This window comes from Manduca sexta, chromosome 17 (assembly GCF_014839805.1).
Source record: "Manduca sexta isolate Smith_Timp_Sample1 chromosome 17, JHU_Msex_v1.0, whole genome shotgun sequence".
Lineage (NCBI taxonomy): Eukaryota > Metazoa > Arthropoda > Insecta > Lepidoptera > Sphingidae > Manduca > Manduca sexta.
The window spans coordinates 15,208,676-15,225,032 of NC_051131.1; the positions used below are offsets into that span (position 1 = coordinate 15,208,676).

At 35.8% G+C, this 16,357-nt stretch overlaps 2 protein-coding genes across 2 annotated transcripts; one reads left to right on the forward strand and one right to left on the reverse strand.

Annotated features, from left to right (window-relative positions):
* Positions 1 to 199: 199 nt before the first annotated feature.
* LOC115451470 (regulator of telomere elongation helicase 1 homolog) lies at positions 200 to 3,294 on the forward strand. Its single transcript, XM_030179814.2, is given in 3 exon segments — positions 200 to 659; positions 661 to 818; positions 820 to 3,294. Coding segments are annotated over 3 exon segments (2,919 nt in total). The 5' UTR covers positions 200 to 305; the 3' UTR covers positions 3,227 to 3,294.
* A 385-nt stretch (positions 3,295 to 3,679) lies between these two features.
* LOC115451465 (39S ribosomal protein L21, mitochondrial) lies at positions 3,680 to 4,444 on the reverse strand. The gene is made up of 2 exons (XM_030179806.2): positions 4,271 to 4,444; positions 3,680 to 4,188 (listed from the first exon to the last, which is right to left on the reverse strand). Exons 1-2 carry the CDS (start codon positions 4,326 to 4,328, stop codon positions 3,713 to 3,715), a joined length of 534 nt encoding a protein of 177 aa, XP_030035666.1. The 5' UTR covers positions 4,329 to 4,444; the 3' UTR covers positions 3,680 to 3,712.
* Positions 4,445 to 16,357: the final 11,913 nt, after the last annotated feature.

The following is a 16,357-nucleotide window of genomic DNA, read 5'->3' on the forward strand; positions in this document are numbered from 1 at the left end:
CACCAAAGAATATTATATTATTAGAACTTATTTCACTGTAGGAAACTGTGTTTTCTGACATATAAAATACTTTAATTACTAGTAGTCAATAATAAAATCAAAGATAAATATGGCATAATTAAAAAATAATATAATATTGCAGAATTAAGTAGCTTATATTTTGGTGGAAACGGAATGCATTACATTTTGGCGGCAGAAATGACACTTGGAATGTGCACGATAGTACAAAAATGTCAACTTGTATAAAATATTGTGTCTGTTTTGTGTAATTTTTTAAATATTAGATACTCGAAAAATTATTGAAAATGCCGGAAATAATGATATTAGGTATTCCGGTCACATTCCCATTTGAACCTTACGATGTGCAGAAGGCATACATGGAGAGAGTAATCGAGAGTCTTCAGAACAATACGAATGCCGTACTGGAGTCTCCGACTGGGACAGGCAAGACTCTGAGCCTTTTGTGTTCGTCACTAGCATGGCTGCTTGTAAAAAAGGCGCAGTTGCAAATGAACGCACAGTTAGGAAACTTTTCAGACCACAGTGGTGCAAGTGGTTTAAGAGATACATTGAAAGCTGGAGCTGGCAAATCTAAAGACAACACATCGTGGGGAATGCCAAAAATTATTTACTCGTCACGAACACACTCGCAATTAACTCCAAGCTATGCAGGAATTAAAGAGATCAAGCTACAAACACGTTAAGGCTACAGTTTTAGGATCAAGAGACCAGATGTGCATCCATCCTGAAGTTTCTAAAGAGACAAATAACATGAACAAGGTACATATGTGTCAGTTACGTGTAAAATCAAGAACATGCCATTTTTCAACAATGTGGAATCAAAAAGGATGATAGGTCTGTGAAAGGTGATGAAATCTTGGATATTGAGGACTTGGTTACAGTTGGAAAGAAATTAAAATGTTGTCCATATTACTTATCAAAGGAGTTGAAACAGGATGCAGATATCATTTTCATGCCATACAATTATTTATTAGATCCAAAATCAAGGAAAGCTAATGGCGTAGAGTTAATGAACAATATAATTATTTTAGATGAAGCTCACAATGTTGAAAAGATGTGTGAGGAGTCTGCATCTTTACAGATTCGTACTACAGATGTTGCATTGTGTATAGATGAAATAACTCATGTCATGAGATCTTTCAGTGAAGCATCAGATGAACAAATTGATATGACTGTTGATAACAGTCAACCAAAAGATTTTACTTGTGATGACCTTTGTGTTTTAAAAGAAATGATGCTAGCATTAGAAAAAGCTATTGATGAAATTACCATAGGCAAAGAAGGCTCAACATACCCTGGAGGTTTTATATTTGAGCTGCTTTCAAAAGCTGAAATCAGAGATCATAATCAGATGTCTGTTATTACACTAATAGAAAATCTTATACAATATCTATCAACGGCCAGTGCTTCACCATTTCAACGAAAAGGTGTAGGATTACAGAAAATTGTTGATTTATTAAATGTTGTTTTTAGTGGCACAACACATTCATATAAAGAAAGAGTCAAATTGTGTTACAAAGTCCACATTCAGATAGAAGATAAAAAGAATAATAAGAAAACTGAAGGCTGGGGGGCATTGAAAGCTTCAAACTCAAAATCTGCAGAGAGAGTTCTGAGTTATTGGTGTTTCAGTCCAGGATTTGGCATGAAACAACTCTTAGACCAAAATGTGAGAAGCATTATACTAACTAGTGGTACACTGGCTCCATTGAAGCCATTAATTTCTGAATTGGGTATTCCTGTTGGAGTGAGGTTAGAGAATCCACACATTGTGAAGTCTAATCAGATATGTGTAAAAATTATTGGCCAGGGTCCTGATGGCACACAACTGAACTCAAATTATCAGAACAGGGACAACCCAAAATACATTTCTGCTTTAGGAAGAACAATATTGAGTTTCTCTAGGGTAGTGCCGGATGGTCTTCTAGTCTTCTTTCCATCTTATCCTATTATGACAAAGTGTCAAGAAATGTGGCAATCTGAGGGTATTTGGTCAGGCATAAATAACATCAAACCAATATTTGTTGAACCACAAAGAAAGGACACATTCAATGCCATTATAACTGATTATTATAGTAAAATAAGTGATCCTAGTACAAAAGGAGCCTGCTTTATGGCAGTTTGCAGGGGTAAAGTTTCTGAGGGTTTGGATTTTGCTGACATGAATGGCAGAGCTGTCATTATTACTGGCTTACCTTTTCCACCTCTTAAGGATCCAAGGATTGTTTTAAAGAAGAAATACTTAGAAGAGTTAAGAGTCAATCAGAAGGAATTCTTATCAGGAGATGAGTGGTACTCATTAGAAGCTACCAGAGCTGTGAATCAAGCTATAGGAAGAGTAATTAGACATAAGAATGACTATGGAGCTATATTGTTATGTGACACAAGGTTTAACAGTCCAAAATTAAAAAGTCAGCTCTCAGCTTGGTTACGTGATTATATTAAAGTTTCCAATAAGTTTGGGGAGACTGTGAGTGAAGTATGTAGGTTTTTCAAAACAGCTGGATCAACGTTACCATCACCTAAATTAAAGCCTTTACTTCCTCATGAATCTAATATAATAAGCAAAGATAGTGGGTTTGTTAATATAAGTGGAGTATCATTCCCAGCAACAAACAGCAGGGTTGTAAAATCATCAGGGAAAAAGTCTTTAAGTCAATACCCCAACTCTAATGAAGTGTATGCAGATTTTTCAATGGATTTCTACAAGAATGCACAATCATCAGCTTATGTAAATGAGTTTAAGCCAAAGGAAACCAAAGATTTGTTCAGTGCTATAAACACCAATAATGATACTAACAAATCCACTTCACAATCCTTAGTAACTATACATAAAAGAAATGCTGAAGATGTCAGTGTATCTATGGCAGCTAAGAAGAAGAAATTAAAGATAAAACCTTTTGGCTTTGAAGAAAATTTGAAAAAAGAAGAGTCTGAGATGAAAGTGGAAAAAGTGGCTCCAACATCTTTAATAGATTTTGTTAAGGAAATCAAGGTGCTTCTGCAGGCAGAGCAATATAAAGAATTTCAGCTGGCAATATCAGCTTACAAAAAGGAGGGGAATTATCCAAAGTTTTTAAAAGTATTGACTGATTTATTTGAAAATAACAAAATGATTTATTTATTAAAGGGCATGAAGAGGTTCCTCAAGGAAGAACATAAGGCAACATTTCAAGAATATTGTGATAATATAAATCTAATTTAGTGACAATTTATATGTAATTTAATGGATTTGAGACTAATTATTTATTATAGACCATAATTTTATGAGCATTATTTATTAATCCCTGCTTGTAATGACCCATACATACCATCATATATTTTCATAACAAGTACCTAATATAATTGTGTTATGAAGATAGATAAATATTTAAGTAGCAGAATTATATTTGGGAATAGGATAATACTGCAGAACTAGCATTGATAAATACTGCACAAGTGACAACAAAAATATTCTGTGGACAGTTAAAATTGATAACACAAACTTTACTTTCTACCTCATGAATCTACCTCAATTTGGATTTTTATCAAATATCATAAATTTACCAATGCCAGTTATTTAATATTGCATTATTATAGATGTTATGTACCACAGTGCAGAATCTTACTTCTGAAGTAATTTTATCAGTTGATCAGCAGTTATAAATGAAAACCAACATACATTAACAACTACAATTTATTTCTTAACAACCTAAAATACATTTTTGGGGGCTTCATTGACCTTATTTGCTATTTCAATAGAATTAATTCTGAGGATAGTCTGTTGTGCCCTCTGGAAGTTGATTCTCATGAACTGCTTCCTCCTCTTCTTTTTGAAATGAGTTCTGGTGTGAGACAAGCCTTTGGAGATGACTGTGGCTGTGACAGTAACCAAACCTGGCTGAACCAATGGTCTTCCGATAAGTGAAAAGTCTTTAGTTGCTGCAAGTAACACTTTGTCTAACGTAAGCTTGTCTCCTATGTTTGGAGGCCAGTATCCTTCAACTACTAGAAGGTCTCCGTCAGTAATTCTCCACTGTTTACCTAGAAGATGGACTATTGCGAAGTTACGGCTCGCATTTTGTTCAATAAGTTTGTTGCAAGCCGCTATCACGTCTTTAGTAGTTTCTGGCACGGGTTTGCTTTCTACTGGCACAAGGTTTGTCGCAAATCGTGATAATATACCACCTGAAACAATGAAATAATATTTTGTTTTGTTTTCTTTTAGGTAAGTTGAGGTTATAGTTTAGAAATCATTTATCATACTGACCTTGAGGGCCGCTAAATATATTGGCAATTCTTTGCAATCCAGCTCTTATCATAGCCATTGTGATATTTAATTTTTATAAAAATATATTCGATTCGGGATCAAAACATTTCTATGACATAACCTCAAAACGCCTACAGATAATATTATACTCGTTAAGTGACAGTTTCGTCCAGAAATTCGTATGTTTGGTATAAGTTTTATATAAACTACATTTCTTATATTTGAAAAATTAAAACATATTTATATTATTATCATTAATATAATATTGATAACCTAAGTAATTGTATTACATTACAAGCACAGGTATTTACAATATTTTTTGCTAAAATATTGGTATTTATTCGAATTTTATGAACTAATAGCTGCGCTCACAAAGTCGTCTGTGTGGGACGTAAATGTATCAGTATATCTCATATGTCTCTCAATTCATCTCACCGTAACACCGTTTTGAATCCTACTTGGATTTGGTAGATTTTGCGGGATACTCTTATGAAAATTTAAGCAAGCAGACAAAAAGAAAATATGTTATATTACATGACAAATCTACGGGTATTTTTATATAATACCAGCAATATGCACAATCTATACTCCAATACCTAAACCATTGTACCAAGTTATTACTACGTGAACTTGGATCGATAAATAAACCACATAGCAATGTGTACTTTATTTTAATTTTGTAAGTCCAAATATACAGACATAACTGCCTTACAGGATTATTAGAATTTTTTGCCTTCTCCTAGTGATCGTAGGCTTGACTTGCCGAACATCGCATTTCCACTAAAATGTAACGGAACAATGATTAAAATGAGCTTGAAACGTCTCTAATCTTTTCTCCCGAAAACTTCATATTTTAATTCATTTCCTTTTCTTGAAAATGTTTCTTAACAAAAATATTTAATTAACCTGTGTTTTTTGCGCCCTTAGCTCTACTAATGGGTGCAGTAAATACTCAAGAACTAAATATCTCCGCCGTTGGAAATGATTCATTTATTGAAAAACGAAAGAGGGTAGTTTTTGCTTCTATCAGGGCCTCCTGGATTTATTGTAGCGCCATCTATGATTCCTTAATGGAACTACTCTATATTGGTTTAGTTTGTAACCTGCTAGGTGGCAAGGGTACGCCATTGTACTCACTTCACAAGGCGTTTTCAATATTAGATAATCAGACTTTCTTGTTTTCCTTGTACCATTATTAGATTTATGGCATAGAAGTTTTTGGTCGTAGTTCCGTTCGATTAAGTATGTTTTTTCGAGTAAAAGTATAGCGTGGTTTACTACAAGGTTGTAAATACATAATATTCTCTGGAAAGTTATTTAACTACCAAAGAAAGTGAGACAAAATCCGTATTACCTATTTCGAAGATAAGTCGAGAGTAGTTGTTCAAATATCTGACGTTGAATATCTGAGTCCCCCTCATTGTATATGTAGGTACTTATATTTTTTTTATTTCAAGATAGCTAAATCTTATTATTCAATTTTGTACTGATGTCCACGAATATACCCAAAGAATATCAAGATTATAACCTTTTTTAGTTCATTTTGGGATCGTAATAAATAAGAAAGAATAAATTATTAGAAGGAAAAAGCAAAAGTGGCTCCCTCAAAGCAAGTTTTTTATTTCCTGTTCAGCATGTAATAAGTGAATTTCGAAAGAATTACGAATTGACTATTGATTTAATAGGAAACTAATAGACAATATGAAGGAATGGGGATGTTTTTTTTTTTTTTTAAATCTCTAAGGAGCACGGTCGTTATTTCACGACTATGTCGCTCCGTACGTCCACTTTTACAATGGGGATGTTGTGGCTTTCGAAAACTTTCCACACGAAACGAACCAGTTTTAATGGCAGGTGTTATTGAAGATATTAGATTTTTGGGAGCCCGTTGTATTGTCGCAACCTCAGAACAATAAGTAAAATAATTAACGCAGTAGTCGCAACAGTGCCGGCACATTTATCTTACTTCTTACTAATGTTATAAATGCCAAAGTTTGAGAGAATGTTATGTTTGGATGTTCGTATATTTTCTAGAAGTAAACGCAGCAACTATTAAACAGATTGAATGAAATTTTACATACGGGTAAGCCATGTTCTGGGAAGCATATCTACTTTTTATCCCGGGAAAGGCTTATTACGCGGGCAAACTGCCAGCAATACCTAATTAAGTAATAAAATTTAAAAACCTTATTGGTTATGTAGGCATTTAAAGCGATTTTCAAATAATCAATCAATTTAAATCAATTAAATAATTTATAAAGATCATTTAAACAACCAGTATGGGCTAATAGGTAGCGAGCGGGGACTGGATTAGGGTTTGGGAAGGACAATTAGAACTAATATTAAAAAAGATTCATCGAAATCGGTACACCAAGTCAAAAGTGCTCAGGCAACAAATATAAAAAAAAATACAATCGAATTGAGAACCTCCTTTTTTGAAGTCGGTTAAAAAGAGAAGGAACACTGTAAAAGGCCGCTAAAACTCTTATCATCCTCGCCGGGGAGGATGAAGGTCCTAGCCTCCTTTACCTATCAGAGTATCATTAAGCGATGTTGCCCGATACCTTATGCTGTTATAAACTATTTGCACCGTGGCTTTACAGCTTTGTTTTCTCTCCTATATCGGTAACATCAAGCGCATTGTGAATAGCAATACGTGGTGTGACCTTTAGAATAAAATTTGCAAGACGATTTGAACTGATTTCTCTGCCCTAAGAATTACGAATGGGTATCCTGTAAAAGGATGTTATCATTTGCTTTTTAGAAGCTATTGCACGTTGTTTCGCCTGTGTAGAAGTACTTTCTATAATATTCGTGGATAATGTAGCTTCTTATTGAAGAAAAAAACAAGAAATTTATAAAAATATAGATGCATGGCAAATTGGAACTGGTATTCTTATTTGCAGTTTCAAGCGGGCTGCATAAATTATGTCTAGTGGTTACGTTTAGACCATGAAGGGGTTTGGATATGATATCAAGGTCAGTAAATAATCAAAAATGTGATTGGAGAAAATTTTTAGTCGTCCGAGTCTAGTTTATGCCCAACACAGAGATTTGTATGCCATCTTTGATAGCTACGAATGGAAATCAGCTCGGTAAATAATATAGTTGGAATATATGCTCGTTCTTTGTTACTCTTTTAACGATATCTGAGTTTGTTTTGAATGATTTGTGTGCCGTTTATAGTAGGATTTATACACCCCATAGCAGGACCAAGTTCTACTTACCTTATCTGCCCTTTAAGCTGTATTTTGGACTATTAAGAGAAATCTAAGTTTAAAGCACAATAAGTACCCCACAGCAACAATTCGCGTAACATTTTTAGTTAATTTATCTGCACAAGTAGTGCAAAAGATTTTTCACGTGATAAGTAACGGATTCGAACAACCGAGCTATGATTAATTTCTCTGTGTACATTGTAAACAACTTGCTACTCCAAACAGAGACTTTAATTTAATTTTCCGGTATTGATTACCTATAGCTATTGGCAATTTTAAAAATCACCATCGGCCGGCCCTACTCTTTCATTCCGTTCCCTTCGTGTTTTTCCGGCGCCCGTCGGCCATTTCCGGCGGCGTCTGGGGCGCGTTGCCATGACAACGGGCGGGCACGCCGCGCTCTCGCGAGCGGCCGCGGCCGAAAATAAACACCACGAAGCCTACCGGGACACTCAAGGTGCACGCCAAAATGGTACCTATAGAGCCGGTCACGTGACGTTGGGTCCAACCACGGACCAACCTCTCCCATGGAACACACCCATTAAGCTAGCTTAGAATATGTGAAGTAAAACTATCGAAGGGAAACTTGGTTAGTATTAAATTTTAAATCATTTGAAACAGAATTGTTGAGAAACATAGAACTGATGATTTATTGGTACATAGAGAGAGAGTGTGGCGCGCGTTTTTCCACGAATTTTCGTAAAGTTGCCGGGCTCGGGCGCGCCTGGGGCGGGGGAGCGCCGGCAGGCGGCGGCACGCGGCGGCAGGGCGGTGAAACGCGGAGGGCGGAGGGCGCGGGTGTGCGGCGGCTCGGGCGGCGGGGCGGCGGACGCGGCGGCGTGCAGCGGGGCCGGTGCGCGCGCACCGCTCCCGCGTCAGTCGCTGGGCGGCGCGCGGCCCGTCGCGGTCGATACTGCACGCTGCTCGAGCACGGCCATGTTGCGCGACGCGAGCACGCGCGGCCTCCTCCCCACGCTGCTCCCGTAGTGTAGTGTCCCCTACGGCCTCAGCAGCGGCGCCGCTACGAGCTTTCGGTCAGTACCCCCTGGCCGAACCATGTGTATTACGTATGTAGATAAAGTTTCACCACCTGAAAACGGTGCCGCGGTAGTGACATGCGCTGATGCACGCTACGGTGTGACCGGCGGCTTGTCTGCTCGCCCCCCGTGGTGACGTGCATTGAACGCTTGAGGAACTGATGACACGCAGTTTTGGTGTTAGTTTATGCGTGCGTCCGGCCCGCGAGGACTAGAGCCGGGTGTAAGCGGCCTCATACGCTCACGTGAATGACGCGCCTTAGTGGCTCGTGTGTGTACTCTACACGGCGGCACGTTGCCAGTTGTGACCCACGTACTTGCAGCGTTGGAATTGTTACTTGTTATGGAATGTACGTTTTACTGATTACCTGATGTTTTAAGTATCAGTTATCAAAAACAAAATATGAACATTAATCTTCCGTTACTCTAAAGTAAAGCGAAGCTTAAAAGCTCATATTCACACAATAATTTTGAAACTTAACTCAAGTTCTATTGACCAACGTCCGAGTCATAAGAACAAAGTTAAGAAAAACATTTCAGTACAATATTAAAAAACATAAAAAATTAACCTTCTGAAGCACATACTTGTTTTCAGGCTAAGTCTTAAACCGGGTTTATAGATCTCAGCCTAAAGTGTTCTCGTAACATGTTTACCCACAGAAGGCTTGAACATAAACTTTTATACCTGACATAAATACAGCACTCAATATAATGAGTGTAAGAAACGTGCCCTAACGAACACTTTTATTACGGTAGAGTCGGTAGAGATCAATCATCGGGGAATCAATCATTCATTCTATAAATATCATTATTATTCATGAGGAATATTATTGGTGACTCAATATACCTTTTCCAATCCTTTCTTAAAGACAGGTGCACCATTAATTCAAGTTAATGGAGTAAGATATCAGTTCATCAGATAAAACCTTTCAACTTCATAATCCCCATGCTTTAGAGTTCAATGCACCTGTCATGCAAAATTTTGGATGATTCCTTATCATCAGGTGACTCGTCTGCTATTAAAAGAAACACCACATTTAATATAGGTAGGCATACATAACCCCATGTTAAACTGTCCCACTGCTGGGCTAGACTCTACCAACGATAAACTTTTTGTATAACATGCTGTCTTAACGAGATTCTGCAGACTTATTTTCCATTATACCCTAATGCAAAACTTAGTAAAGCTTGATTAAAATCTAATGAATTCTTAAATTCGGCCCAAATTTCCGAAGATTACCTTTACAAACAAACTTACAAACTTTGCCCCGTTATTACTGTAAATCCCTTGTTTTGAATCCTCGGAAAATCCAAGTAGTTTGTCGAAGAAAACCGCTAGAGTTTGGGCTATTGTAAATCTTATAATTTCCGAAGCTAAACATTTCAAGTATCTGTGTACATAGTTATGAATAAATAGACTATGAGGGTCTGTCAATACCTTTGAAACTAAATAGGCGTAACGTTACTTGCACGTGGTGATGCTAGCTCGCGGACGAGGCTTCAACGACCCGCCAAGTAGAAGTGAAAATCTAACCCTAATCATTAGTAATTCATGGAAGCTATTGACCAACCAGGCAGCTTCTGTGCAATAGACTGCTGAGTAGAACTGACAGATATTTATGCGATCCACGGTTATTTCGTGTAAACCTTTTCATAGCTAAAGTCGATGTCATAAGACTTGCGTATCCCTACAGTCCTGTACAGTGAGTCCGAACGTTAATTGAGGACAGGTTCCAGCTCATAATGTTTCTTATATAAAGCGGGTATAACAGAAACAAAGCTTTAAATAACTTCTGACCCATACTACCATATTTTTTCCAAATTGTATGTCATAAAGTGAAATGTATTTTTTTGAGAGTTAAGTTTTTGTAACTACAAATATTTCCATAGTCTTACCTGGACACAGTTTGATCTCACTGGGTTCAAAAGTTAACTACCAAATGGTGAGTCAATGTAGTAAACCACGCTGTAGACCAAGCACTACACAATGGTTTTGTTTGACGAAGTATCGCCTCACAGAACCATGATGTAAAATCATTGTTTTGATAGTAAGACTGTAAAATTGTCAAAAGTGGAGTCGCGATCCTAATATTTATTTTTAATTATCCATTCTGTTTTAGCATTACGATTGTTCAGAATACTAGAAGCCCAAAAGTCTTCCCAATCTTTTCTTTAAGTCAGTGAGATCTTTAATTAATAAATGGACCCCTGAAACCCGTGACACGACTTTAAAATCGTTGTTAATATGTTACTTAGAGACTTCCCTAGCCTTTATGAGTGTAGTTGTATGAATTACTATTAAACAAACCGTCCCGTAGGATTACTCGCAGGACACGTTTAGACCTACTTCTAAAAATAAAGCGAATTCTACTTGTTAAACGTGGGACTCTAACATATGTAAATTTAACAGGCTTTTCTCGCGGCATCGCCCGTTTAAAGGTTCTGTGCATATACTTGAGTAGCGTAGCCTATATAGGGCAGGATCTGGTATATCTATATACCTGAATCCATATAAATGTATTCAGTGGTTTCTCGTTAAGCATCTTCACACTTATATGTATAATACTCGAAGAATAGTAGGGAAAAGTTATTATTAAGTCATTTTTTAGACGGCCATAGCAAGTGATCCTAGTGCACACGATGATAAGACGATTGCCCCTCGCCATTCAACACATTGCGTTTCAGTTCATTTGTTAAATAGTCTCTACGTAGGGAACTCTTGGTAAGATAACCAGGTCGGTTGTGATAATGAACTTTTAAATTTAGAACACAGAAGGTGCTTAGGATTGGTATTTATGTTCCATATTACCGTTAGTTTATTTGTTTTCTTATTTTTTATATAGACTACGATGGGAATAGAATTAACTATCCGAGTGTAAACAAGCGCGCCAACCAACATTAGTATTTATACCTTCTCCTGAAGTTATAAATACTAATGTTCTTTCAATATACTCTTTATTTGCAATTATAATAAATATATATAAAGAATTATACTAATATATACCTATATAATAGATAAAGATTTTGCGTAAACTAGTCGAGTTTTATCGGATGGGAGCGTGGGCCGTCCAAACGAAAAAACAGTATATTTATTTACAGAATCGTATCTGTTAAATAAAATAATAACTAATATTGACTATCAACTTCTCTTATTCTATTTGATTTATTTCGTCGTGAGTTGCGACTGATTAGAGCACTCAGAGACTCGCCGAGCTTCCCCGGTCGGTGTCATAAATTGCGTGCCTGTGCTGATCCTGGTGTACAGGTGTTGTAGTGGGTCGAGATAGTTTTTATAGTATTAACCATTATAGTAATAACATTGCTTAATCTTTTAATTTCGTATGTGTAGTAAATGTTGATAGACATAAGGCTCAATTAATGACAGGCATTAAGTATGAATATACTTTTGAAATTCTTATGGTGAATTCCCACTTATGGAGGTTTCCTCATGATATTTTCCTTCACTATTGAAGCAAGAATTGTTTAATAACAATACTCCTATCAGTTTTGTAATTTGTAACTATTTTACTATTTAACCATGATAATTTTCACCAATCATTAATGATCCATAAAAAAATTTATTAATAAGTTTTTCGGTAACTAGTGTCTTGAAATTGAACCCAGGACTCTCATATGATATGTCTCTGCAGTCACCCTCTTTAAACAATAAAATCATAAGCCAGGGTTGTCACGACGGATTACATCCGTGCCAATCAATCTACGAGGCGGGGTGACAACCCTCACTGAGGGGACGCATGGAACGAATATGTAGATACTTTCACCTAAAATGTGCAGAGTAGAGCTATATGTAGCAGCTATGTTGGTATAACTCGGCTCGACTGGAGTGATCCCACTATATCACAAATAGAATCACGTTGACGAATAGAAATTTCACCACTATTTGTAAATTTAGCTTTATTTTGTTATGATAACTTCTATAAGTATGTGCAAGCTCCGTCTCATACATATTACCTATTCTTCCTAAAACCAATGGCTAGAGGCCTCTCTAATTTCTAATCTTTTTCTAAAATGTAAATTTGGCGAGCACGACCTTGGCATTTATTATGAGATCACCAACTAACACAAATTTTCTCTTTACTTAAAAACTAGTATATTTTTTATATATTTGGATCTAATTCAAACATTTTAATTGAAACGGGTGTTAAAAAAACGAACTAAACTAAAATCTAATAGCCAGCTTCAAAATTACGAAACTTAAAGTAATTTAGAAAACTCTAAGCTTATTAATGGAGTTTGATGAACGAGTTTTGCATTAATATAAAGTTAATCCTAAGGTTCTTTATATGATTAACTACTGTTGGTACCACAGATTGCCTAATTGCTTCTAAAGCGCCCTATATTAACTGAATGTTTCTCAAAATTTTCTACTATAACTAAACAGATAGCTTGCTTACTTGTAAATTACGCAGTTTTAACAAGAACATTATCCTCCCAGCGTTATATAGTGATAATTCAAGTCCGAGTTAACAAAAGATAGATATTATTACTTAGACTTTTCGGATGACCAACACCTTATTCCGCCCTGTGCCCACGAAGGCTGCGGTCTTCGAAACGTCGGAAAAAAATTAATATAAAATCCCCGATAAAATTCGGAAACTAGTTTTATTTCATGGTCTAACATTCGTGTAATAAGAAATCATTATACATAAAGAACTATTAATTTTGGTCAAAGAATTTTGGTCAAAGAATTCATATTCTCTGAGTGTAAATACATTTTTGATTCGTACTGATCGCTTTACCCAAAAATTGTGATTAGCCAACTCCAGGTCGAACACCGTCTCGTACAAGTACCTGATACCTGAACAATAAGCAAGCATTACTCTCATGTAAAATGTGTTGCTTCCGCTACCCATTTGAATGTAACGGAAATTGGAAGGCATAGTATCGTTTGAACAGCATTGAGGGTAGGTCGGCACGGCTGACATCAATTTCCTTAACCAAACAAATTCTAATTAAATTTACCGTTGTCACAAACGTCTTAGATCTTCGGTTCAATACTTTTCATTTTAAGTAGAACATTTAAATTAATTTGTTTATTAATTTATTATATATTGATAAATTAAATTGGTGTAGTTTAAGGTTCATGTAGAGGACGATAAGTACTGTAAAACAGGAGGTCGTTTACCTCTGTGATTAAATTGTTTATGTGTTTCGCGCATAATTCTTGCGGGTTTTAATTTGGGAATGATTTTTTTTTCTTATTATTACCTACGATATAAAACTTCTATCGTAAAAAAATATGATAATTTATTCTCTATCAATTTCCTTATAACTGTATTAAATTACGGCATAGTCGCTTGTGTAAAAGAAATGAGGTCAATGCCTAAAATAAACGAGATTATAAATACACAATTACGTACATTCGTTATTGAACTACGTAGAACATGCGTAGCATCGTCGTAGCGAGCGTAGCGGTTTCGTAGCAGCTCGTAGACACTTATGTAGCAACCGCTGATGATACCCGGATGTCGCCAAAATGTTTGTACCGCAAAATGGACTAGTAATGTTTAGTGTAGTTTAATGTTAGTTAAATAGTCTCTTTGTTAAGATTCGAGAAAGTTCTAAAGTAGAGATGAGAGAGCTCTTTCTTGCGTAATTAAATCTTATGTATATTTTACACTCGTTCCTGTTTATGTTTTTTAAGTTCACTTTAGACATATTTTTTATCTATGAAAATTGCTAAACATGAATAATTTAGTAAATCAAGTTTTTTCGATAAATAAATGGCATGTAAGTTGTAATGTATCAAGCTTTTTGTTAACAATAGAAATGTTACTTTATTATTTTTTGCCCATCAAGTCTCCATTACACTGATTGATGATTGGTTTTCATATTATATATTATCTTGCTCTTTATAATAGTATTTGAATATTAGACATTAAAAAATAATTAGATATGTTATTAAAAATTTCGGTCATGACTGTTTACATTATAAATTACTAGCTTTAGCTATCGGTTTCGCGTGTGTATAATATTTTTTTCCGGGATAAAAGCCCTGCTATGTTACCAGTAAAAGTAGCCTATGTTCTTTTCAGAGTCTTTAGCTATCTCCATACCAAATTACATCGAAATCTGTCGGATAGTTTTTGAGTTTATCACGTTCAAACAGACAGGCGCGGCCCGGAGCTATGTTTTATAATATGTAAGAATGAATGGGACCAAATTAATTGTATATAAAACACAACATTTCTCTTGAACAGAATTTGTTTACCAATCTTCCTAGTAAGCGCTAGTAATCATTATTTACCACTAACTTTAATCTGAGTTATAATAAATAATGTTTTTATCGCTTTCCCTACGCTATGATTTTTATTTGCTTCATCATTAATGATTTTATTATGCGAATTTAATCCATAACATAATACACAACTTCAAATAAATATAAAAGCAATAGACCTTCTAACATCCGTTGCTTTGCAAAACCATAAAATCGCCCGTGAATCGGCTCTGAAGCGACGTTAGCGAGCTCGGCTATTCACGTCGCGCGACCATTCATATGTATGCTATTCGAGAAATCTGTTCGGTATTTATATCTTAATGTACTTTCTACCAGTGGCGAAGGGTCTGTACAATCCGATTCCTGTCAGCTACTCTCTCGTAAATTGTATAAAATCTAATTATTTTTATAACGATTTACAGACAACATATCATCATTTGGTTAAATATGGTTTTTCTGAAGAATCTCATGTTTAATAATAATAATAATAATAATAATAATAATATCAGCCCTGTATTATATACTCGCCCACTGCTGAGCACGGGCCTCCTCTACTACTGAGAGGGATTAGGCCTTAGTCCACCACGCTGGCCTAGTGCGGATTGGTAGACTTCACACACCTTCGAAATTCCTATAGAGAACTTCTCAGATGTGCAGGTTTCCTTACGATGTTTTCCTTCACCGTTAAAGCGAACGATAAATTCACAAAGAATACACACATGATTTTTTAGAAAAAAGTCAGAGGTGTGTGCCGTTGGGATTTGAACCTGCGGACATTCGTCTCGGCAGTCCGTTCCTTACCCAACTAGGCTATCGCCGCTTATTCTTGTTCTTATCTCATGTTTAGTCATTGTTATTTACCCATATTTGCAGAATAAATATATTTTTTAATTGTAAAATGTAGGTACATAATGTATCTTGACTTTTCGGATGACCAACAACTCAGTCCCCTCTGTGACCGAGTGCTGCAAAGTCTTCGAAAACGATAATATAAAAAACTGCAATAAAGTTCGTAAAATAATTTTATTTCCATATATGTAACAAAATACCAAAACTATTTAAATCATACGCAAAACTGTTCCATTCCCAAAAGATTAACAAAAATATGTGTTAACGACCCCTTTAATCTGTTTTGCGATAACATTGAGAAAGCTCAGGTCGAAGCAGTTAAGAACTTCACTATAACCGTTAAAGGCATTAATATAAACCTTTTACGTCCAGTTAATATGTTTGCGGAGCCACGGTCACCTGACCCTTGGGAGACGCCTCCATTTGATTTTAGTTATTTTAGTTTCAATTACTTTTGAAAGTGCTGATTGGATTTGAGTGTTTGGATTAGTTTGTGAATATGTAAGCTGAAGGCTGTGTAAAACTGACTGAAAGGGTTAGTAGAGATTCAAATGGTACAGATATGCAGACCTTATAATAGTCCCGTGACGTTGAGTATTTTTTATTATGTTTCGAACTTCACAAGTTTTACATTTAATGACCACTGCTCCACAGTCCACTGTCTCCACGTTCATAGAAATTTTAATATGTTAATAGTTAATATTAATAAAAGAAACTGTTTGTTGATTCTAAAATCATAAGTCTA